The sequence below is a fragment of the Scomber scombrus genome, chromosome 6 (assembly GCF_963691925.1).
Source record: "Scomber scombrus chromosome 6, fScoSco1.1, whole genome shotgun sequence".
In the NCBI taxonomy this organism is placed as follows: Eukaryota; Metazoa; Chordata; class Actinopteri; order Scombriformes; family Scombridae; genus Scomber; species Scomber scombrus.
This window is the reverse complement of record NC_084975.1, coordinates 7,168,956-7,188,800: the sequence shown is the minus strand read 5'-3', so window position 1 is coordinate 7,188,800 and position 19,845 is coordinate 7,168,956. Positions and strand designations below refer to the sequence as shown.

At 39.3% G+C, this 19,845-nt stretch overlaps 1 protein-coding gene across 1 annotated transcript; it reads right to left on the bottom strand.

Moving 5' to 3' along the window:
* Nucleotides 1-3,483: 3,483 nt before the first annotated feature.
* ticrr (TopBP1-interacting, checkpoint, and replication regulator) lies at nucleotides 3,484-19,455 on the bottom strand. The gene is made up of 22 exons (XM_062420819.1): nucleotides 19,125-19,455; nucleotides 17,594-18,108; nucleotides 16,996-17,233; nucleotides 16,019-16,254; nucleotides 15,230-15,464; nucleotides 14,335-14,473; nucleotides 14,091-14,215; nucleotides 13,678-13,881; nucleotides 13,140-13,285; nucleotides 12,825-12,925; nucleotides 12,515-12,611; nucleotides 12,098-12,180; nucleotides 10,871-11,101; nucleotides 10,546-10,633; nucleotides 10,287-10,368; nucleotides 9,662-9,796; nucleotides 9,347-9,437; nucleotides 9,181-9,239; nucleotides 8,361-8,638; nucleotides 5,465-7,655; nucleotides 4,688-4,819; nucleotides 3,484-3,602 (listed from the first exon to the last, which is right to left on the bottom strand). The coding sequence occupies exons 1-22, from the start codon at nucleotides 19,297-19,299 to the stop codon at nucleotides 3,484-3,486; spliced, it is 5,700 nt and encodes a 1,899-aa protein (XP_062276803.1). The 5' UTR covers nucleotides 19,300-19,455.
* Between the last annotated feature and the right edge of the window lie 390 nt (nucleotides 19,456-19,845).

Sequence of the window (19,845 nt, the reverse complement as noted above, 5' to 3'; positions counted from 1 at the left end):
CACTGTAGTACAGATTTTTATCATTATTATTATAGTCCTACTCTGAGTTTAGACTGAGCACATCTGTCTAGAAAGCTGGATCAATGCCCTGCACATCTGACTGATATATTATTATATATGACATCATTAGATTATTAATAGTGAAGCATCAGTGTTAGAGCAGCATGTTACTGTTGTAGCTGCTGGAGGTGGAGCTAGTTTACACTACTTTATATACAGTTAGCTAGTTTAGTCCAGTGGTTCCCAATCTAGGGGTGGGGCCCCTCCAAAGGGTCATGAGATAAATCTGAGGGGTCGTGAGATGATTAATGGGAGAGGAAAGAAGAAAAAACAAAGTTCTGATACACAAATGTGTTTTCAGTTTTTGGACTTTTTCTCTAATCTTTGATTTTTGGTGAAATATTGGATCATTTGAACATTTATTGAAATGAAACCATGTGAGATGTTTAAAGGGAAAAATCACTATTTGGTGGAGCTGTTAACAACTCATAGACATCAGAAATGTGAAAGAAAGAAATGTTTCATCTTTAACAATGTGTTGAACTTGTTATATTATATTATCCATTGTGGCAACTAAAGCGGTCAAATAAATGTAGTGGAGTAGAAAGTACAATATATAAAGTAGCATCAATTGGAAATACTGAAGTACAAGTACCTTAAAATTGTACTTGAGTACTTTCCATCACTGCTCACAGAGAAAATAAGAGTTTGAGGACAAAAATACAAAAATGTTCTTGTGTGAGATTTTTGTCACTGCCTTTCAGTAACGTCACCCTTTTAATTTGTATTAATTTGGCAGTGGTCAGTAATCAGACGTGTTCATTTACAGAGTCGCCTTCAGTCATCAGTGATCAGACAGAGGCCGTACTGTGTAACATTCAGGGCCTGAGCTCCTTATGGAGGATAATTCAGTAATCTGTGGATTAAAGAGGACATAGTTGGCGTACAGTACTCTGATCAAAGTTCACATTGTATTTCTGCAGGAAATGGACTTAGTCTACAACACATGGGGTGTATTTGAAACAAAGAAGTACAAACCTGTTGGTTAGAGGGAAAAAATACTGAACTACTCTGTTGAACTTCATTTGTGGCTTGATTTGTGTTTTTGGTAACATGCGCAAGCAAGATCAGGACAAGCTGCAGCGCATGATTAAGATGGGTTGGGTGCAATCAGATGTCGGCTGCTCAGTTGTGTAAAGATCTGATTTTGAGCAAGGCTGAGTGCATCCTCAGCAGCCCTACTCATCAGGGTAGGGGAAGGATGCTCCAAAGGAAAATAAAAACCACTAGGTAGAGTCGTTTGTCCCTTCAGCAATTAGACCTTTAAATGGAAAACACAGTTCAAAACAAAGACTTGATGGTCTATTTTTGTGCAATATTTTGTGTAATATTTTCTTTATTTCTAGTATACTTTACTGGCTGATTTTAAGGTTAATTTATTGTCTGTGGTGTGTGTGTGTTGGGCATGCGTATCGAGGATGTGTGTGTAGGGGGGTGAAAGTTAGTAAGTTGCTAGCTTGGGGAGGGAAGGAGGACATGTGTATCTATTTATTTGTTTTTAATATCTGTATATCTGTATCTGCACTTTGACAACTGGAATTTCCCTCTTTGGAATCATAAAGTCGACTTTGACTTCAACCGGCTGCAAGGGCAAAAAAAGATGTGGCTGTTACAGGGAAAACACGTACACTGCTGTAAATTTATTGTGCCTATATAAAATGTATTCACTTCATTTGGACTTTGTTTTACAACGCTGAAAACACAGCTCATATTGTTGTTTTTACTTTCATGATGAAAGTTAAACAAATTTTACATCTATTTATGCAAATTAAGTCCATAAATGAAGCAGTAGTACAAGTTTGTATCCTCTTCACTGTGTAATGTATACCCTAATCATCAGCAGACTGTTGAATGAAGTCACGTTATAACTTCAACGGCTATAAACTGTGTAATCAGGGTGTGACAGGTGATTATAGGTATCGTCCCTGCATGACCCCAAAACAGAAACTTTCACCGTCTTCAGGTGCAGCAAAAAAACGGCCCCTGTAAGACGTGTATCACCTTATCTCAGCTATAGCAAACAACTGGTGCCTGATTGCAGAGCCGGTCTCATTACTAACAGCGAATAATGATATCCACAGAATCTATACGGTCAAAACGCCTAAAAGCTCAGATGAAAACAATCAAATTCATAATAATAAACTGGATTATAAAGTGTTTGTGTTATTAGCAGCTGTGAAAAAATGTGATTTTATTTGCAAACATTCATTAAATGTGCCACCTGCAGAGAGTTCATGAAGAGCTGTGTGCTTTTAGAGTGTCGACCTTTGAACAGGTGTTTGAATACAAGGAGAAAGTATCAGGTTTCATTTTATTTGCTGGCAGCTGATAAACTGAAATTATAAAAGTCACCCCTAAAAAACAAGAAGTATCTGTTTACTTTGAAAATGTTCACTTGAGCATTCATTGCAAAACAATATTTGTGGACAAAAGTAATGATTTTTGTTGGTCACTTTTTACCTCGAATGTGAAAATTCAAAATACAAGCAAGAGTAGATATTTTGTTATTTAAAAAAAAGTTTAATAGACTGTTGATAAAGACATAATTTCGGCTCACTGCATGTAATTGAAGTGATGCTTTTTGCTTATTTTTGGTGTTTCTTTATTTTCTGGGATGTGGGGAGATGATGAAATGTAAAGACTGTATTGCTCAGAGTATCGACAGTATGATGAAATGGAAGATAATATTTTTTTTTTAAATCCCAAAATGCTGCAAAAGAATATGTTCACTGGTGAATTGTGGCAAATCAGGGTAACAAATAAACCCCCCAAAACATTCCAGTAAAGTAGTTATGAAAACTGATATTTAAAAAGACTTTGGTAACTTTTAACATATTTACATTATCAATAAATCTTCCCCTCCTTCAATATTTCCCTTTTACTTAAAAGCAATTTTATGACAAGAAAAAACAAAACAAACTAATAAATAAACACAAACAGTTCACATACATTAAGGCCCCGACTTGATTGTAAAAAAGGCCGATTACATAAAATACATTATTTTCCAAGTTTTTAGCTTCGGAAAAACCTAAAAACAGGAAATATGGCACAAAATAAATCATCAATAGGAACACTAAAGGACATTTTGAATAAACTGAAACTCTTCAAGAGCTTAAAACCTCAGTGTGAAACTTACCTATAAAACTGTAAGTCTTAAAAATGTCCACATATCAAACTGGTGCTGCTGGTGAGACGAGAAAATGTCAGGGTGGAAAGTGTTGGCGGAGGAGTCTGAAAGGGACATTCATCTAACAAACCTTTGAAGCGGTTCTTAAAAAGACATCTTTCAGATCTGCCATCAAAAGCACTCCTGACAAAATGTGTCAAAGAAAAGTCTCAAAAGTTCCCATTTAAACACAGAATGAGCCGATTTGTTTTTTGCTCTGCCTGCCGAAGGACGGATGGACGGATGGATGATGTGATTCAGGGGAGCAGCCTCTTCCTGCTGTACGATTTCCCCGACGTGTTTGAGCGTCTCATCGGCTGACTGAAGGGAGAGACCTCCACGTCAACGTCCATCCTCCTCTCTGATGCAGCTTCATCTACAACATTTAGGAGATAAAGAGGTAGGTTAGTAAATTCACAGTTAGGGTGATGTCAGTTCTTAACCCTTTACATACTGTTCAGGGTCAAATTTGAGCCATTTTTACATTTGAGAGCTGTAAAAAAAAACAAACATCATAAACACATTTCTTCAAGGTGGACTTTTCCTAATGTGACCCATAATATACAAACATGGAAATAAAATTGTTTTAAAATGTTGTGCAGCTGTTAAACATTTTTATATATGTAAATGTACAAGTTTGACCTGTTTATTAAAATATTTTTTGTATTGATCAAATTCTATAAAATCTTCTGGACAATAAAATAGTGATTGTAAATGTATTTTTTTTTGCATTTAATTGATCAAACAAAACGATTAATCAATCATTTATTAATGACTGATGGGGAGTTTATGAATGTGAATTGGTGTAGAGACTAATTATAAGTCAGAATATGAACAGTATGAGAGGGTTAAAAGTGTTTGTTGGATGGAGGTGAGGTCAGGGCTCTAGCAGTGGGAAAAGCATTTCTTTATTATAATACAACCAGGAAATGTGTAAGGAGTGTTAAAAAACAGAAAAGAACAGCTTCTATTGGCTAAAATAGTAGGTGATTATTGTGACTCCTCCCCCCTTACACTACAGCAGGAACCTGGCTCTCTTAAACCTAAATTAAACAGAACACTAATGATAATAATAACATTTAATAATTCATGTTAAATTGTGTGTACATATTTCCTGTATTGTCTGTTTGCATCTTAATAAAGAGACCGCACACACACACACACACACACACACACACACACACACACACACACACACACACACACACACACACACACACACACACACACACACACACACACACACACACACACACACACACACACACACACACACACACACAATGAATATGAATAAACCTGAATAACATTCTAGTTGAGTTTATAGTGATATCCATCCCTCCATTTTAATATTACAGATTAGAAGATGACTTTATTTACATTTGGAAAACAGATTGTGCCCTTAATTAAACTGTTCAATATTTAAACACCACTGTGCAACACAAACATTGAACATCTCACCTTTACCACGTGGAGTTCTCTTGCTAGCAGAACCGGTTCTGCCCTTGAACAACAGCGGAGAGTGAGTGAGGGCCAAAATCCCGCTCGCAGTCACCGGCTTCCTCGTTTTGCTGGAGCTGGGAGGAGTCGCAACTGTTCAAAATAAAGAAGACGACAGACATGATTAAATTACTGCGACTCAAACTGGCAGAATACTTTTAAAAAGCTGCATTATCAACTTACTGCGTCAATGTAAGAACAAAATAACTGTCTTTATTATTAAACCCCTTAAAAACTGTGTAATAGTTACATTTTTTAATATAAGGACAAATTACAAATTAGTCAATTGTTTTTTATGAGCCAATTGTAAGTTAATTGATTAGTTTTGACATTGGCAAAATTACTCAACATTTACACTGAATATTTGTGAGCTTTGTTTTGTTTCATATTACTTTAGACTAAGTTCCTATCCTTACATGTCTGTCCTTCTTTTCTGCTTGTATGTTTTTATAATTTTTATCCTTTTATTTATTTATTTTCAAATGTATTTATTCATTTATTGTTAGTTACGTCGAGATGCCTGTATGTGTCGTCTGTCCCTGTTTGGTTCTGACCTGTCTTGGGTGGGTTTGGGTATAGAGGATTTTTGGCATGCTGGTGTACAACTATGTCTGTTACCGCACTGTCTGTTATCACTTAATGTCAATTTGCTGGAAAATCCAAATAAAAAGAGTCTCATTTTAAAGCTTATAAAGATTCATGTTGTGTTACAGACGGTGTCGGTCATTCATCGCTTACTTGACTTGACGTCTCCATTTCCAGCTGTCCACATCGTTTCTTCTTCAGCGGTCTGAGGATGAATGCACTCGGCCTGATGAGCCAGCTTCTCTATCCAGTACAAGTCTTCCCGAGGAGAAAGAGGAGACGCATCCGCTCCGACTGGAGGCGACTGTCTTGACGTCAGAGTTAACGCTGCAGCTTTGTTGCTCGAGGGCTCGTCGGTGTCCTCCGTGTCTTGTAACCTGCTCACTCCGAGCTCTGCCTCCTCCAGCAGCTCCTCCAGCAGCGGCTCCCCCTTCAGGCAGCGATCCTTCGCTCCTCCAAACACACCGATCTGGGCTCTCTTCCTCCGAGGCCAGCTGTTGAGGTTGTCAGGGGTCGCCTTCCCGACAGGTGAGGGGGACAGGGGGATGATATCTGCAGTCACAGGAGAGAGTGCTGGTCCTGCAGGATGGCGTGTAGGGGTGTAGGAGTGGCAAATGTAAGTTTGGACACTTCCACCTTTCCCAGGCGTGCTCTTGGCAGGGGTGACGTGAGTACAGAGAGATGGCGAGACGCACCCATGATCTCTGTGTCTAGAGAACAAAGCTAAAGGGCTTTCCATCTGAGAAGGTTTCACACCAACTAAAGGGCTCTGACCTCCCGATCGAGGACCATCAGTGACCAAATCACCTGCGTTCATTGAGTCTGTGCGTTTGATTTTGAGTTTGGGCAGTCCCGATGTTTGCATTTCCATTTCTACTTGGTACGTCAGAGGGTTCGGTGTACCCGTACCCGTTTGTCGACCCTGCCTGGAGAGGCCTCTAGGGGTTGAAAATCGAGGAGAGTCGTTAGCGTACCCCAAACGAGCAGCAGCCTCCCTCTGTTGGCGGTCCGGGGTTTGCCGGAAGCCGTAGCTTCGCCCAGATGCGCCTTGTGGTGGCTCAAAGTCTTCATTAGACTTTGAAGGCTTCCGTGAAAAGCTGATGTTCATCTTGAGTCCCCCGCTAAACTGCGTCTTAACAACTGCCGCATTGACAATTTCGATACTCTCCTCGTCTGTGGTGGGGGAGTTGAAATGTGAGGATTTAAGCTGCTGTGAGTCTGTGTGGGAACTCGAGTCCGTTTCGGAGGTTTGTGAGAGGTCAGCTTGTATCTCGTCTTTTGTATCGAACCGTGTGTGCTTTTCCACAAGGTCGCAGCTCTCAGCAGCTTCTGTGTTTAGTTTGGAGGGAACATTTTCATTAGACTGGGATCTTAAGTTATGTCTGGTTTTAGCACCTTGACTGGACCTCATTCTTGTCGTCAGGGACTTTGCTGGCGACCTAAGTAAACTATCTGATCCCTCTGAAACTGTACCGTCTCCTACTGGCTTACATGGGGATGCAATATTTGAACTTTTGCCCGGGGTTCGTCCAGAACGAGTCATCATTTGGTAATTAGGACTGAGAGTCTTGGTTTGAGCTGCACTGTTGAGTTTAGGTGAGAGACGGTCGTCTGGAGGGGGGGTGGATTGTGAAAGAGGGTTTTCTAGTAGATTGTCACTTTTAGTGTCTTTTACAGGAGTTCTCATCCCGTTGTCAAGTCTTTCAGATGACCTGTAATCTTTTTCTGGTGTCAAAAACACAGTATTTACATCCCCCGAAATCTTTAACAAGCTTACGTGACAAGAAAAGTTGTGTGCTGTTGGAGATGTCTTTTCTGGAGTTTTGTAAATGTCAGACCTGCTGTTGCTGCTTTTCACAGGACTGCTAAACATGTTCAGTGTCCTCCGCAGTCTTGGAGAAATGCGAGATGCAAGGTGCGGCGACACCGGCACCTTGAAAGTAACGTTCTCCGCTATTCTACTTTTTTGTGGAGATGGAGACCATGTGACGCTCTTTTTGGGAGTCCTGGACACTGGGCTGTTGAGTACATGTGATCCAGATGAAGAGCTGCATTCACCCCCAGCTTTAACCGGAGTCCTGAGAATACCCTTCAGCTGGTTTCCCATCGGGCTTTGTTTTGTCGGCGTCTCTACCACCAGAGTCCTTCTGGCTGGAGATCTGAAAGGACTGCCTCTCAAAGCCATACCGAGCTCATGAGAGCTGCCTGCGACGGGGCTCTCTGCAACTAAGAGACCATGTGTCCTGGTTGGAGTTTTGGGGGTTCCTGGGGTTCTGGGGGATGTGTTTCCATGAATGGCTCGCCCACGTTTGCTCGGTGACTTTGTCGGTGTTTTATTTGGACTCTAAAACAAACAAAACAAAGCACTTAAATTCCACTCAGGATCAACACTGATACACGATTATAAAATATGCCCTTTTTTAATATTATCCTAAAGAATCACATAACTTAGTCAAATTAATAGTTTAGCATATTATAATGAGAAGATGGAAGAATGAAATTATGTACAGTACTGTGCAAAAGTCGTTTTAGCAGTGCTGTAATGACCATATATAATTATTTCTTAGTCTCTTTATCAGAATACAACCAAAAAATACAGGAAACGTGTATGCAGTATTAAAAAACAAGAAAAAAACCTGAAAAAGCAGCTTCTCTAGGCTAAAAGGGCAGGTATTTAGTGACCTCCCCCTTACACTTCAGCAATAGCAGGAACCCGGCTCTCTTAAACCTTGATTAATGATAATATTTAATAATTAATGTTAAATTTTGTGTAAATATTTCCTGTATTTTCTGTTTGTATGATGGCAGTGGCCTAAGACTTTTGCAAAGTACTGTATATTGTAATTAAATGGAGAGCTGAACAGATTTACTCTAAAAATTATGCTGTAACATATTTTTAAGGCCCATGAAGTAAAATTACATTATGAAAGTAAAAGAATCCACTCTGCACTTGTTTTTACTCAATAAAGGAACAACAACATCATATTAAGCACATCTACTAATGCCTGTAATGTGTTTTAATTAATCATATTATGAAGTGGAGACAAACCTCAAAGACACTAGAGTCTGTGGACAGTCTTCTCCTAGAGGCCCTCGTCGACTCTCCAGAGGTAGAAGGACGAGTGGGAGAAGCAGCCGCCCCGAAAAGAAGTCGCATCGGAGACCGAACAGTTTTTACATTAATGTTGCTGATTTTGCTGTCGCTGAGACTCAGCTGGGATGCAGACAGAGCCCTCTCCAGGTTTCGGGAGCGAGGTTGAGAACTTGAATAGAAGATAGTTGAATGTCTTCGAGCAAACTTCTTTATCCTTGGGCTTCTTCTTAGGTCTGCAACAAAAACAAAGCATGAGTAATGTTATAATTCACCTTCATACAATTCAACAAAAAAGATCATTAATTAAGTTACAGGCTTTAGCTGAATTGTATAAAACTGCAACCTCAGAAATCAAATCCAAGGGAATAAAAAAAAAAAATAAGTAAAATGTATTATAATTGTAACATACTGTCAAAAATAAAAATTGAAAAGAAATAGACATTTTATATTTTAAAATTGTAAAGAAATGTATTTGTAATTTGTTTCTAGCAGGATTCAGTTTTAAAAAAAAAGAAAGTGTCATATTATTTAAATTAAAATATTTTCTGTGCAACTGTATTTAACCTTAATTATACTGTATATAAATCAATATTGTAACATTCAGTCCTCAGACTCCTGCTCTGCTTGTATCTCTGATTACTTCATTGCAAAAGACAACACCTATTTTTATTTGTGTACTCATAAACAAGACAAATGTAGATTATAATCCATATATTCATGCACATATTTTGTGTGAAGAAAAAAACAAAAAAAGTTCTGGTTTCAGTAAAAATACCTTCTGCTGGTTTTACTGGGGATTCTTCCACAATGCATTCCTCATTTGGGTCAGATCTCCTGAAAAATAACACAACAGTATATATGCCTCATGTATATCAGTTGGCAATGAGAGACAATGCAATAAATGTCAATCAATAAATCAAGCTATTCATGAATAAACATACCTTCCCATTTTCTGCCGATAAAGGAGCCGACTGGACACTTGTTTGTGGAGCGGTGTTTCACATACTTTCTTTGTTATAAGTTTGTGTCTCTCTGTAAAAGGAAGAATTTCCATTGAGATCATTTTAATGAAAAGACGTGGACAAATGGACGTGTGGTGAAATATAAACTCACTCAATTTTTTTTTTTTTTTTTAACTTTTTCATTTACTTTTAATCTAGTAGGGATTATTAGTATATCAAGGTTGTTTTGTTAGCTTTCATTCCTTCTTTTACTAAAGTTTTATATTTATATTAATTTGCTATGATAATAACAGCTTGTACCTTCAGACTGAGATCGTTTGCGTTTCACTCCTTCCACAGCGGACACAGACTGACTCCTTGGCAGCTTTGCTTTCTTTGAGGGGGAAACAATCTCTTGGTTGAACAGGTTTCTCCTCACCTTGGTCACCTCTGTGGACAATCAAAACAAGGTCTCCATTTAGGACTCGGGTGTCAACACAGTGATGCTTACTGCCCACCTCCTTATGTAGGCTTTTGCTTCAAAACTAATTTTAAGGTGTCAAATTGGTATCATGTATGACTCCACCCAAAATCTATCTTTAGAGAAGGACTCTTCCCCCCCTACAAGAGTCTGTAGTTTGCTTTTTGTTGCAGAGAGGCTGAAGTCAATTTGAATGTAGTCAGTTACAAAGTCTTTCCCTCTTCAAAGGCCCATCAGAAGTCGTATATTTAACCACATTTTCACAGAACTATGAGTAATTGAAACATACTGAGCAAACCCAGAGACAGCAGGGGAGTGAGTGAGTTAAGTCATTCCTGAATTAAAAGAAAAAACTACAAACTTTTAACAGTTTTATGACCAAAAGTAGATTTTCGGGTTGAGCAGCCAAAAGTTTCATACAGGGGTTTTTGATCAAGTTGGATGTAAAACAGAACATACCTTGTGTGTCTTGTTTCTGAGGTTTTGGCTCTTCAACACGCTTCTCCAAAGCAACACACACCTTTGACACCTTTGATTTTGACTGAAAACACACACACACAAAAAGAAAAAAATCACATGTCAAACTTTGAAACAGATGACATGCCTTTGAATAATCTGCAGCAGGTCAAAATGCAAACATTAGAGACTTTATGAAAATACTAGTTGATCAAGATTTCATTGTAAACCAAGGCTGACTAATCCTCTTTGATCATCTTACAGTTCTTGTATTCTTTTTAGGTATCTCTATTTGTCGTAGGCTCTGCGATGATTCAGTCATGCTGCGATGACGAGTCAGCATCCCACTCCTAAAAAAAAGAAGAAGAAAAGACAATCCTTTAATCCTGCACATGTTCCTTACAAAACACATCCATCATACAATTGCGATAAATTCCAGTGAAAAGGCAAACATTCAATGAGCAAAATTTGTCATTATCTTCACTGAAATGTCATTTTCTTGTTGTAGTGTTTCGTAATTTTCAGTTCCGGCCCAAAAAAAAAGAAAAAAAAGAGTCTTTTCAGCTAACATAAAGCCTCCCCCTCACCTCCTCTTTTTGGCTGAGCGATTTCTCAGGTCCTGCAGACGATCTTTTCCATCTGAAACCAGGCTGTGTGTGGAAAGGGGAGGCGAGGAGGCCGAAGGAGAAAGGCTGTCCTTGGCAACCGACTCGTCACTGAAGAAGTCAGCAGGCAGAACAGCCACCAAGGCCTCGGGGAGCTGAGTGCCAAGACTGTGGTAGATATCCGCGAGCACCCTGGGGACAGCTGTTAGGAACCTGGCAGGACACAGAAAGGGCTTTTGTTAAAATCTGTGCTTGCCCCATTACAACTCAATATGGAGGCTGTGATACAAACAGCTGGCATTTCAAACTTGGCATTTTTTATCAGTTTTGTTTTTAACAAGATTATCAGCCTACAGCCATGCTAGCAGCTCAGTGAGGCCGTATTAGACACAGCAGAAATATGTGTCTAATACGAAAAGTGCAGGATTGGTGAGAGCTAGTTTAGTCATAAACCAGTTTGGCCTGATGATGGTGCTAGATGAAAACTTGAGGCACCACCAAACTTCACTACAGTTCATACAGAGGGAAACATGAATGTCAACAAGTTCATAGCAATCCAATAACTGCTAAGACATTTCACTTAAAGCTTAATGTCAGCCACATGGTGGAGATACAGTTATGTGCAAAAGTTTGGACACATGTTCACAAATAACATATCTTAGTGGAGTTTGTTTTTTTAATTTAAAAAGATGTAAACACAACCTCTCTGGGATAAGGAAAAGAACACCCACTACTTTTAACAAACATTAACGCATAGTTAGTTTTGTCATAAATTACTCAAAAATAAAAACACCTAATAACTCAAGTGAAAGTCAGGGAATCACTTATTTTATTATGATTCACTGTCTGGGAACTATGAATGTCTTACTTCATGTCAATAGTCGTTGAGATATTTGACTCTGGACCAAAGTGGTGAACTTACCAACAGACAGACAGACAGACAGACAAACTGCCAGATTGCCGTCCCTACAGCCACATGGTGCGAGCATCAGTATAAGATTTAAGGCGATCGTGCAGGAAGGTGTGTTGGCAAATTATTATCACTGCAGAAAACTCGAAATCATGAGTTTGTAACTAAAAGTAACACGGCAATACTGCTGGTGGCCTTACAATCAGCTCCTACAACTATTATCAATCAATCTAACCAATCTTCTGGGGGAAACACACACACACACAAAAAAATCACATTCGTCAGCCCAAAGTACTTACGCTGGGAGGACCTCGTCTTGAAGGAACCTTGCAAGGAAAACTGCGTCTTTTGTTAGTGAGATAATCCTGAGCATTTCAGCCACCTGAGGAGCACAAGTTTTAATTTATTTGTTTGTTTCTCTATTGTGGAGTTGATGGAGATTAATACAGACATAAACCAGTAAAGTAATCTTTTAATAAAATCTAAAATGTATTAGTTTGTTGTGATTTACTTGGGGAATTAATTTAACAAGGTCAGTTCTCAATCACATGAATGCCATACTTCATTTTGTCAGTCAAAGAAAATGCACAAAAACAACCAGCCAAATATATTTTAAGAACATCTTTGTATGAAAAGAGCAACAGTGCTAACTTTAAGAATAAACTATCTTTGTTATCACATAAGAGGCGAGCAGTAGTAAATAATGAGCATCCTACCTCCTCTGCCATCTGATCAGCATCCAGTGAGTCGGCCTGCTCCGGAGAGGAGAACAGTCTGCACAGCTCCAGTCTCAACAACGCTTGAATCTGGCACCTACAGGAGACAACTTGTGTTACTGACTTCTAAAGATAACTGACCTGACTGTGGAGTAAAATTACTTTATTAACCTTCAATTATCAACCAGAGTACACATACATGCATATCTGGTAGGGAGTCAGGGGGTTAATTGGCTGATCCATACACTCATTCTGAAATGTATGGCTGAATTTAAAACAAGATAACTCAGAGAGAATAGAAAGCACTCACTCTCTAACTTTGCTCTCAACATCAGCAGCTGTGCCATAGAACTGCCTGATTGATTTGCTGGTCTTGACGAGGTGCTGCTGGACAAACAGTGAAGTCTTCACCTGTAAAACAGACATCAAATGTTACACATGTTGTTGTAAATGTAATAAATTCTCCTGTGCTTATAAGCGTTAAAGCTGCAATCTGGCAATCTACAAAAATGTACTAACTGACATCACGATATGTGGCATCTACAATTGTGTAGCATAATCATCTATCAATTAACGCACGATTAGATAAGAATAACTAGTCATGAAAAGCTCTTTTGAGTTTCACCTCCAGGTCGGATTCTGCAATTAGGAAGGTTTTCACAGCAGACAGGAGCTGCTGGGAACCAGTGATGAGGGACAAGTCTCTCTCTGCTACGGTCTTCTCATAACTGGATTTCAGATGGGAGAGCAGCTCTGCCTCACTGGTGAAACCTGAGCAAAGGGAGAAGATACATCATGTAAGTTGTTACCATGTTAAAATTACTGAATAACTCACTTTATCAATAAGCATTTAGAGTTTTTTTTCTCTCTGGGCTTTAAAACATAATGTAAATTCTTATTTTATGTTGAGTTCTGCTACGGCTCAAAACTAGCTAGAATGCGTCTCCTTGGAGTGCAGCATAAAATAATGATTTGTATTAAAATTATTAAAAGAACATAAACAGTGCAAATGAAAGATACAAATTTAAAGTGCTTTAAAAGAGCTCAATCATCAGCACATGAAAAGAGAAACATCTTTAGCCTGGATTTAAAAATGTTCAATCTTAAAAGGTCTGAAATGTTGTAGAATAACAGTGTTATAACATTTTGACGGGGACACTCACTGATGGTGTTGGCTCCTGCAGATTTGTTTCTGTCACTTGACCGTTTCTTCCCCTGTCTGTCTGACCCCTTGACCTCCGCCCCCAACTGCTCGGCTTCAGCCTGGTCCTTCTGGGCTTTCACGTTGAGCCGCGCCACATTCAGCATCTGCAAAGAGCGGCTCATCGTCTTCATCTTCTGTTTCACTGGGGTGCGCTGGGCGCCACCTGCAGGTCAAGAAGGAAAATTACACCAAGACAAATGTATTCATGATGCTCTCTATGTTATTTTGACAACGAAATACAGGAATGTTTTTGCTCCTATTTACTCACAATTAAAAAAAGTTTACTTCATTGCTGCATTAAAGGAAATCCATACTTTTCTGAATGTCATGACCATCATAGAAACACTTAAAATATGCATTAAACTTTCTTACGTTTCTTGCCCTTCTTGTTGTCTGCGCCCAGGGATGTCTGATACAGTTCGGACAGATCACTGATCAGCTCCTGCTGTAAGACAGACTCCTCCTCTTCTCTCTGATCTGGCGCTGCGTGCAGCAACCTGCTCAACAATACACGAAATACAACATCAGGACCACAGCAGTAACCGTCCTTTTATTAGTCTTGTCAATCTTTATATATCTCTATGTAACTAACTAACTGAAATTAAAATGCCCATACCTCAATGACTCCATTAAATGGGGACTGACTCCTGACTGATCCGACTGAGGGAACCAACTCTCCAACACGCCTGTTGTCAGCGGACAATGACCGAGTTCCTGCTGGGCCCACTCTGGAACAGGATGGCTGATTGGCTGGTCTGAGGAATAAAGGGAAAAAAAAAAACACACAATAAATAGTTGGCTATAAAATCCTACATGCATTTAAAACATAAAGCAGCGTGACACAATCAAACATGTAGTAGTTTTGGTGTCTTATCTGCTATTTTAATAAGGCATGCACATAGATCAGGACCATAACTATGTGAGTGAATATGTAAGATGAAAAACAGTTGTCATGGTCACAGTCATACAATTGGCTGCCAAATATCACGAAAGCCGGTCTTATCTAATATAAGCATGTCCAAAGGCAGATGCCAAAGAGAAAAAGGAAGAGACAAGAAAAGAAAAGGGAAGGAGAAGACACAATAAACACAGAACATCAGAAGAGATTTGGTGTACTGCTGATAATGAGGAACTATTTTGTTAAGACTGATATGGATAATGAATTATAAACCTCATTCCTGAGGAACGTTAGTTTAGTTTCTGTCTGTGTTTTTGTGAACCCAAATTAACTGAATTCAACACCAAGCTCAGTGCATAGTTTGGTGAAAGACCAGAAAATCAGCCAGAGTTTCTAACACTATGAAAATGTTCCAGGAGATGCTGTCGGAAAATGTTTGCTGTTATCTCCCTATTTAAAGAACATTGTGTCTTCTCCCTCTCTGTCACAGCAGGCTTCAAGTGTGGCCATTCTGGACAACTATTAACATTTTAATATCCTACCTTAAGACCTTTTGACAGTCTTTGGCAGAATCATGTGGGTGCTCTTTCTCCTATTACTACTCTATCCTTACCATCGATACCGTCACCGTCCTCCTCCATGATGTCGTACACTACTCCCAGAACGCTGCTCACGACATCTGGCAAGTCAGAGGAGGTTTCAGCTGCGGCCGGGGCAACGATGTCAGCGGTGAGGAGCTGGTCGTTCTGAGTGATCCGAGGCTGGAGGACGGTGAGCAGAGCTGTAAAGTGTGACAAGGGGGAAAGGACCGCCGAGGAGACCAGGCCGCTGTCACCCACCTCAGCAAACTAGAGGAACAGGCAAAAGATGGAGAAAAAGTAAAAGAAGTAAATCAGTAAATCATTACAACAAAAATACTTTAAAAGAGGGAGAATTAAAAACAGTATTTATGTAATGAAGCAGCAATCATGGACCCCAGGAAGAGTAGCTGTTGTCTTGGTAACAACTAATGGGGATCCAAATAAACTAAACTAAACTAATTCACTCAATTGATGCATTTAAAATATTTGATTTATTGGACAATCTACCTTTAGTCACACTTTTAGATATTTGGTGTAGTGTCTCTCCTTCAACCTGCCTTGTCTATTTTCCATATTTGGAAGAGAGTGCTGCCCATTTTTCAAAGTGAGAAAAGATGTGTGCCTTTTTCTGAAATTCATTTCTCTGTGTTGAATGTCAGCTCAAATCTGACAGCTTAAAAAAACACAAAAATCTAACATTTACAATTAATATTTATGACATCTGAAAAAAATGTTTCAGAAAATGCAGAGTAATATAAACTAATATGTTGTTGGTGGGTGGATCCTGTATAAAATAGCACCGCTGTGTTGGGACGTCTCACCATGTGCAGAGCATGAGCAGAGAGCTCCATGAGGAGATGCTGGAAGGCAGCAGCAGCTCCTTGGTCACTGTTGCTGGAGCACTGGAGCACCCATGACTCTGTGGAGGTCTGTGTCAGTGATGAGGGGTCCCAGCCCTGAAGCACTCCTTTCAGGCAGACTTCCACGGACTCTGAGAGAAGCCTCTGTCTGCGAGACACTGGCTCCACCATTACAGCACAGCTCTGTGTCACATCGCCTGGGTGGGTGAAGAGCAACACAAGTGAATAATGGCTCTTCGTTCTGTCAACACTAGGCTTAATGCTCTTTACCTCTCTTGTTTATCATGGTCCTGTTGTGTTTTGCTCATGTCAAATTATTATTCTTTTTTTTTATATATTTATTTATTACTACTGACATGAGACATTTTTATAAAGCCCAATATTGTTGTTTTCAGTCACTAACAGTATTTAAACTATAGATCACGTGGACCATTATATTAGCTGGACTTTTTCAAGTTTGTTGAGTCTAGCAGCAGTTTGTGCCTGTCGTGATGCCATGCTTTTGGGTCACATCAGTTCCTTAAAAAGACAATTAGACAGCAATGTTTGGAAATCCTGCAAGACCGTTTAAAAACACTGTTGTGACGCATTTTCAGAATCCTAAAATGCTCTTCACCATTTTTGTTTTGATTCAGGAGCAGAGGTCCAATTTGGAAGACAGACTAAAAATCTTTTACCATTCAGAGGACAGAATATTTTTTTATATGCAGATGGTTAAAAAAAGTCTTTCAAGGAAGCTGAAAATACCTTTAGAACAATGATGAGTGTTTTTAAATGACTTTATGAGTTATTCAAACATCATCAGTTAACTATTCTTTAGTGGAACAACTGGTTACCTCTGTGACTCGAATATATGCTCAAGCTGGGGCTAGTTTGAGTCATGTGTGTCTAATGGATCATACCAGACGTTACTAAAGGTTCTCTTAAATGTTACCAACCTTGCTCCAACTGCACAACCCCCCTTGTGATAGGGAAAGCCAGGCGGTGCAGCCTTTCAGACGACAGAAGGTATCCGATGCCAGATCTGAACGTAAAGCTCTCTCTCCTGAAGTTGGAGTCTGACTTCTGAGTGCAGCAGAGGTTCAGCAGTGCGACCACCGGCATTACTTTGCCACCCATCTGCGCCAGGACCTCGGACAGCTTGTTGGAGCCGAGGTGATCCTCACATTTCATGACCTGCGATAAATGGTCAGAAATGTTTGTGTAAAAGAGACTGAGAGGTTACGGACAAAACAAGACATTTAAGGTTGCATCGTGGGCTTTGAGTAACAATTACTGACATTTTATGGACCAAATGACTCAATAATTAATCCAGAAAATAATAAACATGATTGATGACAATAAATAATAATCGCTAGTTTCAGCCCTCATGGTATATCAATGGCCTCTATATGTTGTGATACATTTCAAAAGTGTTTTTATGGTCTTTAAAAGCGTGTTACAGTTAAATTATGCAGTTATGTAATGTTCTCTGACAACATTATGTAAAGTAAATAGCTCCCCCTTGAAAGCTGCAGTACTACATGCTGTACTCACCTGTATATGAGACCTGCTGTCAATCCAGTGCAGCACAACTTGTCTCTGAACGAGCATGTCGTGAAGACCCCTGGATATAATGTGCTCTGATATATCTGTAGTAGGCAAGCCATGCTTTCTCAAAGAGAGGTAGTTCATGAGTTGTGACCCTGTTTGTGGACACTCTGACACAATAAACACCACATTCCTCCCGTTGCTTGTTAAAAAATCATCCTCCTGTGAAACAACACTGGGCTTTCCAGGCCGGCTGGACTTTCTGGGCCTCAGGGAGAGTTTAGTAGGAGAGGTGATGTCCGGTCTGTCCCACTGGAAGTCCAGCAGGGTTTCTTTGAGTGCGTTTTGAACTGAAGCAGATTGATTGCATTGCTGCTTCTGCTTCTGCTGAGAGCTGCACAGTTTATCCTTTATGTCAAACTTGGAGTCAAACTCTATCTCAAAGTCCTCAAATGTTTTGTGCAGAAGCTCCTTGAAGTCTGATCCTCTTGATATGAAGCTGGCATTGCGAGAAGTCTTACCTTGGAAGACACATAAAAAACCCATCAAAAACACAAAAGACTTTAAAAGAAGGAGAATTAAAAACAGTATTTATGTAATAATGCAGCAATCCACTGAGCTAATGTATGTAAAATCTTTGATTTTGGAAACAATATTACACTGCTTTTACTTTTGTTACCATCAGTTCAGGTTTTGAGTTTTTAACCCTTACGTACTGTTTAGGGTCAAATTTGACCCATTTTTACATTTAAGTAGCTGTTAAAACACCGTAGACACATTTCTTTAAGCCAGACTTTTCCAAATTTGACCCCAAATATACAAAATGGAAATAAAATACATCCTTTCTTAAATGTTTGTGTTTTGATACACATTTTTTATATAGCTATGCAAATGTACAAATTTGACCTGTGTTTATTAAAAATAAATAAATCTAAGTTCATGCAGACATGCAGGCTGTCTTATATCCGTTATCTTTGATATCAGATTGGCTCATCCCTATTTTTGAGAGTTACACATTGAAAAATCTTTTTCTCTCATTTTCATTTTTTTGGTGGGTAGCATAATTTAATGTGGGTTTTTATGTAGGATAGTCATATATAAGCTGCCTATACCTTTTCAGTCATGAACATCATACATTAATTACTTTATACTGTTATTTAGAATCTATATACTTATTGTATACTGTACTTAAAAAGTACTTTTCTGTTTGTTGTGTTGTGATGACTGAATAAACACTACTACTAATGCTAAACTTTTCCAAAACATTCACCTAATCCCAAACTATTCCCAGGCCTGGAAAATAATTTCATAACTTTTCCAGGAATTTCATGACCGTGTGAACCCTGTATCTCAGTTAATGAACCAACAATACAAAATGACACTAAGTTCAGACTGATAACACTGAGGTCCCTCTAGCTACCATTAGTCATACTTTTAGACATTTGGTGCAATTGAGTTATATGAAGAATTTGGTGTACTATTATTTCTCCTTCAACCCCTGCTCTTGATATGAAGCTGGCATTGCGAGTAGTCTTACCTTGGAAGAATTTATAACCCCAGCGCAGTTTCTCAAATCCATATTTGTAGCCGAAATGAAGCAATATTTGTAGTAATCCTCGTTTCAATAGATGTTTTCTGACTTCCAGCTGATCGACTGACTCGTGATCTCCATAATCCACGTCGATAACAAACACCAAGTTGTGTAAAGCCATGCCGTCCCTCAGCGATGAGCCATGAAAACAGGTCAAGCCTCGATCAAATGTTATTCACTGCTAGACGAGTAGACGTGTGCTGACCTGATGACGGGGTCGTTCATTGTGTGTGTATACAGAGACGCCATTTACACTCACTGGCATTAGCTGTCTTCATGTTTCTCGGCTAACTCTCATTAGCATCACTTAAGTGTGACATAAATTGAACTCTTGTCGTCGTTTTAAAATAACTTTACACATCCGCTATATATAAAGAGACACACTAGAGCTTAGTGGATGTTATCAAAAGCTTCTTAAAGTTTTAAAACAGTGTTATTCTCATACCCTAAACTCTTCTTTAATCGCCATTTTCTCGCAGCCGTACGTCCCTTAACCGTTCGCGCTACTTGAACGAGAACCCGCCCACCGCTGTGATTGGTCGTATCCCGTGGCAACAACAACGTCATTGGTTCAAATATAAGGCGTGAACAAGGCCTATGATTGGCTACAGGTCCGCATGCTAACTTTTGATTGGTCGAATGTGCCGTCAATCAAATCTGAAGCAAA

What these genes read in the sequence shown, in the direction of transcription:
- ticrr (XM_062420819.1), bottom strand. Translation starts at nt 19,299, where the DNA reads ATGGCTTTACACAACTTGGTGTTTGTTATCGACGTGGATTATGGAGAT. An exon ending in ACAGCAGGTCTCATATACAG is followed by an intron (nt 17,234 to 17,593) that starts GTGAGTACAGCA and finishes CATTTATCGCAG; the next exon opens with GTCATGAAATGTGAGGATCA. An exon ending in GAGAACTCCACGTGGTAAAG is followed by an intron (nt 3,603 to 4,687) that starts GTGAGATGTTCA and finishes TAAATGTTGTAG; the next exon opens with ATGAAGCTGCATCAGAGAGG.